The sequence below is a fragment of the Vicia villosa genome, linkage group LG1 (assembly GCF_029867415.1).
Source record: "Vicia villosa cultivar HV-30 ecotype Madison, WI linkage group LG1, Vvil1.0, whole genome shotgun sequence".
Classification (NCBI taxonomy): Eukaryota; Viridiplantae; Streptophyta; class Magnoliopsida; order Fabales; family Fabaceae; genus Vicia; species Vicia villosa.
This window is the reverse complement of record NC_081180.1, coordinates 37,085,398-37,097,645: the sequence shown is the minus strand read 5'-3', so window position 1 is coordinate 37,097,645 and position 12,248 is coordinate 37,085,398. Positions and strand designations below refer to the sequence as shown.

Genomic DNA, 12,248 nt, shown 5'->3' with positions numbered 1-12,248 from the left:
TTTGTTATGAAATAGAAATCATTTACTAACTTAAGAGAGATATACCTTTTAAATGATGTTGAAGTTTAGTTATCTATTTTAAATTTAATTTAATTTCTTTTTTTACAGAAACATACTTAGCAACTTTCATTCATCAAACATTAAAAAATACCTCAATATTAAGGATATTACGCCTAGATCAAGAATTGGCCGCCTTCGCTAACTTATGGGCAACCGAATTCGCTTGACGCTTAATGAACTTTACCTCAAAGTTCGGAAATAAATATAAAATGTTCTGAATAGACTTAATAATAAAACTAAACTCGGAGAAACCAACATGCTTAGAGTAGATAGAATTGACAACAAATTGACAATCACTTTCAAAGGTAACATGGGAGAACTGGAGGGAGATAGCATCCTGGATAGCTTCCTTCAGCGCGATGGCTTCGGCTTCAAAGACCGAATAAAGGCCTAAATCCCACGCAAAACCAGCTCTGATAAATCTACCCAAATGATCCCGAAAGCACCAACCTCTGTTAGTAGTAACAGCATTATTATTAAAACCTGCATCAACATTACACTTCACCTGATCAACCAAAGGCGGGATCCAAGTAAGCGGAAAATTATTAGTAGTACACCCATTATGGTCCTTTCTAGCTAGGAACCAATCATACCAATTGTGATAGGCTTGTAAACCAATTCTTATAGCATCTTCTCGATAATCTTGCCAAACCACATTATTCCTACTCCTCCAAGGGGATTCAAGTACCATAGCAAATCTCCCGGCATCCCGACGATCCTCTCGACTACACACATCAAATATAAGCGACTTAGCATCATGAAAAGAGTGAATACGAGAGTCTATAAGAGTTGACAAACCTGCTGCCCGCCAACTTTGGGAAGTTGAAATGCAACCAAAAAAGACATGCCACTCATCTTCTTCTTCAATATCACACCACGGGCAAAGAGACGAACACTGAACATGATGTTGTTGCAAATTAGTACGGGTTGGAAGGCAGCCCCGACAAATACGCCATAACAAATGCTTAGCTCTAGAAGGCGCTAAGATGTTCCAGACATTCTTCCAGTTACCCTCCCTATCATTACAACGATTACTACTTTGCACCCCTCTCCAAAGTCTATAATTCGATTTCACACTATACTCACCATTCCTTTCCTCTTGCCACACCAACCTATCCTCCACAACCTCCTCCACTAGGGGGACTCTAAGAATAGTTTCAGCCACCACATGATCGAAAAGCAATTTCACCTTACCCACGTCCCATTGTTTAACATTAGGAAGAAGTAGATCTTTAACACACATATTATACACACCTTGTAATTGTGGACCACCTGTCCACCAACTTCCTTTCTCACGAAGCCACGGATCATTCATAACCGTAATGTTACTACCTTCACCTATGCTCCACCTACTCCCGAGCTTAAGAACATCCTTAGCTCTCCACAAACTCCTCCACACATAGCTTGGATTGTTACCAACTTTTGAATCAAGAAAAGAAGACCGTGGAAAATACCTAGCTTTGAACATTCTTGCAACAAGGGAAGTGGGTTTCGCCAAAATATTCCAACCTTGTTTTGCTACCATAGCCATATTAAAGGCTTTAAACTCTCTAAATCCCAATCCTCCCTCACACTTCATCATAGTCATCCTCTCCCAAGCTAACCACCGAATACCCTTATTATTTCGACCACCCCCCCACCAAAAAGAGTTAAGCATTTTTTCAATATCCTTCACCACCCCATCCGGGATTAAATAGATACTCATAATGTAGGCCGAAATCGACTGCAGAACGAATTTAATCATAACCTCTTTCCCTGCTTTAGATAAAGATCGACCGCTCCAAGAGTTTATACGTTTCCATATTCGATCCTTAATAAAAGAGAACACCGCCTTCTTACTTCTACCAATCATGGAAGGTAGTCCCAAATAAGTCCCTGTACCCAGAACATGTCGCACCCCCATCAAATTGGCCAAGTCCTCCTGAGGTGGACCACTCAAATTACGACTAAAAAACACTTCAGATTTGGTAAGATTGATCACTTGGCTTGTCGCCTCGGCATAAGTATTAAGAATCTTCATAAGGTTTGACACCTCCACAAGATTTGCCCTGCAAAACAGAAAACAATCGTCAGCAAAAAGCAAGTGGGACACACTTGGTGCCCCCCTGCAAACACGGACTCTGTGAAGATCACCACGGGAAACAGCGCCTCTAATAAGAGCAGAAAGCCATTCTGATACAAGGATGAACAAATATGGTGATAAAGGATCGCCTTGTCTCAACCCTTTTCCTGGAATAATAGGCCTGACTCTATCCGAGTTAACAAGAACAAAATAATGCACCGAAGTAACACACATTAAAAGCCAATGAATCCACTTCTCATCAAACCCCATACAACGCAGGATGCCTATAAGAAAACCCCAATCAACTCTATCGTAAGCTTTACTAATATCAATCTTTAAAGCCAAGGTGGTTATGTTACCATTCGTCTTCCTCTTTAACGCATGAATAATTTCCGTAGCCACCATAGCGTTATCAAGGATGAATCTCCCTTCCACAAAGGCCGACTGCTCTTCGGATACACACCTATCCAACAATGGTTTCAATCTATTAGCTAACACTTTGGCTATGAGCTTATACACAACATTACAGAGAGAAATGGGACGAAGATCCTTCATATTTTTCGGATTAGCACACTTAGGGATAAGACATATGATTGTCGCATTAAGTTCCGGCGGAAAGAAACCTCTATCAAGCCACAAAGTTGCTGCCTGGAAAATATCTTCACCACATAAGCTCCAAAAGTGTTGATAAAAAGCGGGATTAAACCCATCAGGGCCCGGTGATTTATCCGGGTGCATTTGAAGAAGCGTTGCATAAAGTTCAGCTTTGGTGACAGGTGAAATAAGTTTGCTATTATCCTCCCGCAAAATAACCGGCTGAATATAATTCAACACAGGTTCATAATCTCCCTGCTTAACTTCAAATAGTTATTCAAAATAAGATTTAGCGATACGACATATCTCCGATTGAACTTTAGTTTCATTTCCCGTCTCATCCATGATAGAGTCAATCCTTTTAAAGTTGTTCCTTACAGTGGCGGATCTATGGAAAAACTTAGAGTTCGAATTGCCGAACCGGAGCCAATGCATTTTAGCTCTTTGTTTCCAGAAAATTTCCTCGCGGACTAGGATTTTATTATAATCTCGCTGTGCCTCAAAAAATCTCCTTGCCGCTCCCTCATCATTCACCGCTCTCGCCGCTTCCATGGCTGCAAAATGAAGTGACAAGTTATGTCTCTGCTGAGTGAAAATAGTCTTGTTCCAACTGGACAATTCCTTTGCACAATTACTAATACGGTGCAGCACATCTCCATTATCCTCTATCTCCCAACCTTTCCTAACCACTTCATCCAAATCTTCATTAGTAAGCCAAGCATTCTCAAATCCAAAAGAATAACGATTGGGACGATCTCGATGACATGGTTCACAATGCAACAGGATAGGACTATGATCCGAGTGAGAGGCTAGTAAGTTGAAAAGTTTAACCTCTGGGAATTTGAATAACCAGCCCTGCGATACTAAAGCACGGTCCAGCCGCTCCTCAATCACATGGTCAGTGCCCCTGCTTTTGATCCAAGTGAAGGGATGACCTTCCAGTGGGATATCAACTAAATTACAGTCGGTAACCGCCTCCCGAAAGCCTGCGCACAACCAGGTTGGGTGTTGATGAAAACTGGTTTTATCTTGTTGCGAGAGTAAATCATTGAAGTCACCTATAATACACCAAGGGACAATAGACAAGTCACGAAGCTCACGTAACATGTCCCACGCTTCACGTCGCCGGTTTCGTTCCGGATAGCCATAGTAACACGTTAACCGCCATTCCCCTTTCTCTTCATCTTCAACCATCAAGTTAACATAGTTCCTAGAAAAATTAACAATACTGCATTTAACATTATCTTTCCACAACACCGCCAGACCTCCGCTCCTTCCTACGACATCAACGGCCAAGCAAGAGTCGAACTTCAGCGAAACACGTATATTTTCTAGCTTCTGCTTTTTCGATAAGGTCTCCGAGAGGAACAAAACATCCGGATGATGTTTACGAGCCATCTGTTTCAGATTCGGAATTGCGCACGGGTTGCTCAAGCCCCGGCAATTCCAGCTAAGGATCTTCATTTGTCCCGGCAGTCCTGGCTGCCAGGACGTGCCGATAAAAAAGACCGAACATTCTCCACACTTTCTGCACTATTGCTAGTACCTTGTTCCCTCATCCGCTTTCGTTCCAATTGCCCGTCACTGGACTCAATATCAGTATTATCAGAATGTGAAATTTGGGACATACTGTTCCCAGGCATAGGCTCAAGGGTGGGATTAATGGTTAAATGTTGGGTGGTGATTACATTTTTAATGAGATGTTTGGAACTGGTTGAATTTTTTGGTTTGAATTTTTGTGGTCTGGTAGTTAAAGAACTGGTTTTTTGGGTTGGGAAGATATTAGCGCTACTGGCTTTGGTTACACGGTTAGATAGAGGGAACATATTCTGGGTAGAGTTTATTATTTCTTGGTTTTGCATGGTAGACACATGTGGACTTGGGATTGGTTGAAATGGGAAAAGTGGGCCGTTAATTTTGTGTTGCTGAAGTGGGGTATCATTCACAGTCCACGTAGGCGGACCAGAAAATTGGGTCAATAGTGGGGGGGCAGCTCCAATTAATGCTGATGATTGAGATGTCTGGCTGTTCCCTAAGATTCCTCCCTCAATCCTGACGTGATGATTCTGTGTTGGAATGCTTTTAACACTCATAATGGGCAATGATGAGCTGACTTGATGGTGCACTAATGACACAGCTTTTCCTCGGGATCCACTCTCTGATTCTTCCACTACAGCCAGCCGATGTGGGCCCTCTACACGCTGGAATGAATCAACAGACGCACCTGCCTGGGCGTGAAGTTCACTCGCTACATGTTGCTCTCCCATTGGTGACTCCATCGTCCCAACAGTGCTCCCTCCTTCTTCTTTCAGCCACTTGGAACTAGAAGCATTATTATATCTTTTATTCTCCACCCTAAGCTCATTAGACCATCCCCTTACTCCATTATCTTCCTCCATTGCAAATTGAATTTCACACCTTTGTTCTGAATGTCCCAAAATTCCGCATACAAAACAGAAAAGACCCAAGTTTTCATACTTAAAGATGACTGTGCACCATTCTCCTCCTTTATTTTTGACGCGTGTATTCTTCTTCAGGGGTTGTCGAACATCTACCTTCACTCTCAACCGCATATACTGCCTCCAAAAACTAGAATTGTTATTCTTATCATATTCCACAAATGTGCCTATGAAATTAGCAATTGTTCTACCCACCTTCTCCACCATTAGACCTGCAGGGAGACTGTGAACCTGAACCCAAAATTCCACATGAAACAGTGGGATATTTTCAATTTGAACTCCGATTTGTAACTTCTCAATAATAAGCAAATGACTCCCGAAAGTCCACGACCCTCCTTTCAGTGCTGCCTCCATGTCTAATTTATAGGAAAATTGAAATAGGAATAATCCCTCCATCGCCTTCTTGATAATGACCCCCTTGACCGGCCTCCACAGATCTGCCACACGCTTCTTCATGGACATAACATGGATCAGTTTATCACACAAAAATCTTCCTACAAGACACAACCGGAGATCCCCTACATCCTCACCATCTTCCTCCAAATCAAAACAAAACCCTCCTTCATCCTCCTCCTCTTGAAGAGATAGATTATTGATATTAGGCGCTGTCATACTGTAAAAGCACTCGATAGATCGAACCTATTAACCAGGAAAAGATAGAGAAAAGGACCAAAGCTTCTCAGTGGGAGAAGTATGAAACAAACCCTAGCAGAACTAGGAAAAAAAGAATACCCAATTATAATTTCATTTTTAAACAATTCTGAATTAATAATTTTTAAACGCCGAAAAAAGTGTGTCAGAAAGAACCACTGAATTGGAGGAGAACGTTATTTCAGGTCCTGTCGACTTGTTATTTTAAATTTAATTTAAAGACAAAGTATTAGCTAGTACAAATGTATTAGTTGTGATATATTGATGTAAGATTTAGTGTGAGTAGAGGGGTCAAAAAAGCCCAAAATTGTAAAGCCCAATCCAATAGGCCGTTAAAAGGCCCCTCTTTTTTAGGCCCTTTACTAAATAAACAATTTTTTGGCCCCATATTTCAAAGCCCCATTATATTTTTGTGTTTTATGGGCCCTAAGTAAGGGCCCCAAATTATAATTTGTTTGAAACTAAATAGTTTGAAACAGATATTTTCGGGAAAAAAAAACAGATTTTTTGTCGAAAATATAAAAATAGACTTTTTTGAAAAAAATAACCGTTTTATTTTCGAAAATAAAAAAGTTGACTTTTTCCAGAAAGAAATTCGTTTTTTTTCGAAAATACAAAAAGATGATTATTTCGAAAAAGTTTTTTTAATTGAAAAATCGATTTTTTTCAAAAAAGAAAAAAGTTGACTTTTCTGGAAAAAATTGATTTTTTTGAAACTGTAAAAACTCGACTTTTCTGAAGAAAAAAAATATTTTTTTAATCGAAAATAAAAATAGTTGGCTTTTTTCGAAAAAACCGAACTTTTATCAAAAATATAAAAAGTCGACTTTTTAAAAAAAAAACAATTTTGAAAATATAAATAATCGACTTTTCCAGAAATAAGTTTGAATTTTTGTCAAAAATACAAGAAGTCGATTTTCTGATAAAAAAATGTTTTTTTTCGAAATTATAAAAATCGATTTTTCCGAAAAAAATCAATTTATTTGAAAATATAAAAATTCGTCTTTTTCTGAAAAGAAATCGATTTTTCGTCAAAAATAAAAGTTGACTTTTTCGGAAAAATTCAGATTTTTTGACGAAAATACTAGTCGATTTTCCGGTAAAAAACTATTTTTTTCGAAAATATAAAAAAAAGTTGAATTTTGTTAAAATAACAAAAAAATGCTTTTTTCAAATAATAAAAAAATTATTTTTTTTTATTAAAAATAAAAAAATATCATTTTTTTAATGAAAAATTAAAAAGTTATTTTTTAATGAAAAATATTTTGTTAAAAAGTTTGGGCCTTGAGGCCTTACTTCAAATTTAGAGACCTTTATTTTAAGGTCCTATTTATTTTGGGGCTTTATATTTTTAGTGTGAGCATATGTCATTGGTTGAAAACTTTCTGCCGCCATTAAAGTTGCGCTATAAAATTTCAACCTAATTTTTTATATGTGAAAGTTTTTAAAACATTTATCTAAGTGAAAGTGAAATATATTTTTAATGGTGCATAGGATTTTCAAATTATGATTATATGTGAACACGATGTGAAAATATTTGGAATGATTTATTTTCAAATGATGTACATTTTGTATAAACCAAAAGCAAAATTTTCTTTTTCAATCAAGGTTATATATATGAACGCAATTTGTATCTAGCAGGATTCGAACCTAAGACCTTAAGAGGAGCATACTCTCAAGACTCAAGCGTTTCACCGTTAGACCACACACACGCACACTGCTCCATACATTTTATTATTCGTATATTTTTGCTTACGACTAATTATTCATACATTTTATTACTCATTATTTATTCATATTTTACCTGATCTCAGACATTGTTCATACGATTTTTTGCTTGAAGTTTATTGACGTCTTTGAGGTTCTTACCTAGCTAAGGGTCGGTACCCTTTACCATATCCCCAAGTGAAAACTTGGTTCGAGGTCCACGTATTGCCTGACCCATCGCGACCTCTAGAGTGACTAACTACCAAGAGAGAAGTTAGCTGGTTATTTGCAATTTTGAGACTTGATTTCGTTGCGTGTGTGTTTTAGCATTGTGGGATTTTTATTGCTTTAGTCGTAAGTTTGCGATGTTTGTGACAACACCCCTGAGTCTTTGTGATGGGGCTTTGATCTCTCTAGCCGTACTCAAGACTCTTCGTTACCTTTTATAATCACAAAGGAAAGAGATAGTTTAGTGGAAAATATTTTTTCTTTAATCAAATGATTATAACGCGTTATGAAGATTTGTCAATTACTTTTTACAAAAAGAATTTGAATTTAAAATAACCAAGTGGTTATGCTACTGCTTGTTTGCCACGGGATACATGATGGTTGTCTTTGGCTTTACCTTCTAGATGAAACTATGGTGTAGATTCGATAAAAGGAGGAGGTTGAAACGCTTCCTTGTCTGCCCGAGGTTGGACATGATTGTGCAGCGGGAGAAAAATGGAGCGGCCGTTAGGACTTGATTATTTGTCCCCTGAGGAGGAAGTAACAAATTTTTGCCAGCTTCAACGGCATCTGCGACTTACTGTTGGATAGCGGAGTGAGTAGCTTTGGAGGCTGCCATCGTCAATGGATCTGATGGAGAATTTGGAGGAGGAAAGTTTGAATATGAATTTGGAGGAAATTATTAGGAAATGGTGATCTACACTTTGATCGAAGGAGATCTAGATTTATATCGAAGGGGATTCGATTGAATCAAAAGAAATTTGATCGTGGAGAATTGCAGGAATCATAAGTCGATTTACACAGACGACGCCAATATTCTGTCCTGGAACTAGAGTTGATCAAAAAGTATGAATTAAAATTTTGTTGCAGCGGTTTAGAGCTTCTAATATGGTGGAAAGGAAGATGACCTGCAAGGTTAGCACTCCAACGCTTAAACAAGTAAGAGAGTGAAAAGTGAAGTTTAAATGTGAAAAGATTTGAATACCTAATTAAAGTTGTGCTCTCCTCTTTAAATAAGAAAATTGATTAGCAATCGAACACATGTGATGAGGCTTGCAATGAGCCGTCACATCAATCTGATGGAAAAAGGGCCCATCTATTTTGCAACAAACATTGCCCTGCATCGTTATTGGGCTTCCACATCTATGGACCTTATGGGTGGCTCGAAATAACTATAAATAAAAATTATATTAAAAATATAAAAGAAGTGATTCATATTCCTAACATCTTAAAGTTCTTGGAGCATTGACTCATTGTGTCTTTCGACGCTCCCCTAACTCCTCCAATAAATATTATTAGAGTTTTAGAGGGGTAACAAAAAAATAAAATTTTGGTATTAAATTAAGTATAGGATTGTTGAATTCAAGTGTGAGAACTCATTGATTATCGTCAATTATAAATGAACAAAAGATTAAATATACAAAAATATATTCAACAATATATACTTAATTATAAAATCATATATTCTAATTAATTTTGATACACCTGTGAAATATTTATTTTATTAATCTTTAAAAGTTGATATTATGAATATATTAATTTATCCTTGATTACATCATTCATTCACTTTCAATCAGTCAACTTGTTATAAAATAATTTATCTAAACATAATTAATTACTTAATGCCTAAATGCACTATGATGTGTGGCATAGTCCTTTTACTGTAATTAAGATTAAGATAGTACCAAAAAAAGAAAGATTAAGATAACAATGAAGATAATACCAGAGCTTAACACTAATGCAAAAACATGCTGGCATTATAACTGAACTAAGAAAAGAATCTTTGTTCAATCTTCTACTTTTCATGTTTTTTTTGTAAATTATACTTTTATGTTATTATTTTTTAAAAGAAAAAAAAAGTCCAATTTTAAGTGCTTATTTTCATTTACCTTCTTTGTGAAGACATGCACTCAAACACAAGCACTAAGAAAAGAAAAAAAGTAAAACAAACTCCAACTCTCATCATATCTATATAAATTCTTATTCAACAAATAACAAATTCCCTTTTCTTTTCCTTCCATTTTTTTTTCATTCCCATTTCTTTGGATTCTTGAAACTTAGAAAAAAAATGGCACAAGAAAATGCAACTCATCATCATTATCTAATGAAACTATTCTTCATCATTATCTTCTTCTTAGACATGGCTTCATGTAGCTATGGAGTTGGAGTCAACTGGGGAACCATGGCAACTCACCAACTTCCTCCAAACAAAGTTGTCAAGATGCTTCAAGAAAATGGCTTTGACAAACTCAAAATCTTTGATGCTGATGAATGGGTCATGGCAGCATTATTAGGCACTAACATTGAGATTATGTTAGCCATTCCTAATAACATGTTGGAAGAACTAAGCAAGAATCCAAAAGCTGCTGATTCTTGGGTTTATGAAAATGTCACCAGTTATTTGTACCCTGGTGGCTTGAACATCAAGTTAAGCACTTTTCTTCAAATTCACTTTTCCTATAACCATACTCAAGATTCATTGCATTATAGTATCATTTTTTGTATCATAGTTTAACTTTATATTCATTCATGCATGTTCCAAATTTGCAGATACATTGCTGTTGGTAATGAACCTTTCCTTAAGGAATACAATGGAACATATCTAATGTACACTCTACCAGCTCTCAAGAACATTCAAACATCTCTCAACAATGCAGGTCATGGATCAATCATCAAGGCCACAGTTCCATTCAATGCAGATGTTTACTACTCCCCCGACACCGATATGGTTCCGTCTGCAGGCGATTTCAGGCCAGAAGTTCGCGACTTAACCATCGAGATAATTAACTTTTTATACCTAAACAACGCGCCTTTCACCGTCAACATCTATCCGTTTTTGAGCCTATACGGAAACGATCATTTCCCTTTCGATTTCGCGTTTTTTGACGGAAACAATAGGCCTTTAATGGACGGTAATTCGGTTTACAGTAACGTGTTCGACGCGAATCTTGATACGCTTTTATATGCTTTGGAGAAAGCAGGTTATGCAGATATGAAGATCATAATCGGAGAAGTTGGTTGGCCTACGGACGGAGATAAAAACGCGAATATTCAGAACGCGAGACGATTCAACATGGGATTACTTAAGCATTGTTTAAGTGGCAACGGGACACCGAAAAGAAAAGGTGTAATCGACATATATTTATTCAGTTTAATCGATGAAAACGCGAAAAGTACTGCACCGGGTAACTTTGAGAGGCACTGGGGGATTTTTGAGTTTGATGGAAAACCGAAATATCAGCTGGATTTGAAAGGGTTGCAGAATGATAAAGGTTTGGTAGCAGTTGAAGGTGTGAAGTACTTGGAAAAACAGTGGTGTATTTTGGATCCTGATGTTGGTAATTTGCATTATTTGGCTAATAGTATTGATTATGCTTGTAGTTTATCAGATTGTACTGCATTGGGGTATGGTTCATCTTGTAATGGTTTGAGCCTCGAAGGGAATGCTTCTTATGCTTTTAATATGTATTATCAGGTGAATAATCAGAAGGATTGGGATTGTGATTTTTCTGGTTTGGCTATTCTGACAGATCAGGATCCGTCACAGAAAGGGTGTCAGTTTCCTATTATGATTTCTCATGGCTCTTGTTTGAGGTCTCATAAAGGGCTTTTGGCCTATATTTTTATTGTATTGTTTTTATTATAGTTGATGAATGATTCAAAAAGGATTCATGTTGAAAAGCTGCTTTTAATTGATTTTTTAGTTTATAATGTTGTGATTTGAAATTGTAGTTAGCTTAGCTAGGTGAGCTAAGTTCAAGTGGCTATTAGATTAGTGTAATGTTACAAAAGTGTTTATTTTAGTAAGCAAAAAGATAGATTAATGAGAATCACCATTAAATGTACTACACTTGAAATTCAGTAGGCATGTATGACTCCAATGTGAAAAGAAATCTAATTGATCAAGACAACTCAGTCGACAATGTTTTTTTTTTGGAAGCCTATAAAATATTAGGCTTATTTCAATCTATCTTTAAGTCTTAGAACTTTACTATAGTCATGTTATTGTGAGACAACACTATGGTCTATGGAGATTTCGTTGCTAACCTCAAAATTTTGTCTGTGAGAAGGCACTGCGTTTGAGAGACACATAGTGCATTTGGTAAATGCAGTGTGTTCCTGGAAAGCAATACATCTCTTTTGAAAACTTTTAAAGGTGTTTTCAGCTTCTTTTTTTTTATGAGTGCCTTACGAGAATCATCTGGGTATAATTTTAGTGAGAGAAACTTATAAAAGCAAATGAAAATGAAGAGATTTTTAAGATTTTTAAGATTAAAAGCTAAGAATTGAAATATCTCAGAGGGTGTGTTTGTTTCAAAGATTGAAAATATATTTCTTAGAATGTGATATTAGAAACGAAACAATTTCATGTTTGTTTCAAGTTTATAAAAATTGTTCTCGGGTATATTTTATTCTTTAGAATGTTGTTACACATGAATTTTCTAAAGTTTATTCTCATGCTTTGAAGGTGGATACATAAGTTCTGG

The 12,248-nt window shown here is 36.7% G+C and overlaps 1 protein-coding gene across 1 annotated transcript; it reads left to right on the top strand.

Moving 5' to 3' along the window:
• The first annotated feature begins 9,734 nt into the window (after nt 1-9,734).
• On the top strand, nt 9,735-11,440 carry LOC131604377 (glucan endo-1,3-beta-glucosidase 8-like). Its single transcript, XM_058876822.1, has 2 exons — nt 9,735-10,188; nt 10,312-11,440. The coding sequence occupies exons 1-2, from the start codon at nt 9,830-9,832 to the stop codon at nt 11,405-11,407; spliced, it is 1,455 nt and encodes a 484-aa protein (XP_058732805.1). The 5' UTR covers nt 9,735-9,829; the 3' UTR covers nt 11,408-11,440.
• The last annotated feature ends 808 nt before the right edge of the window (nt 11,441-12,248 follow it).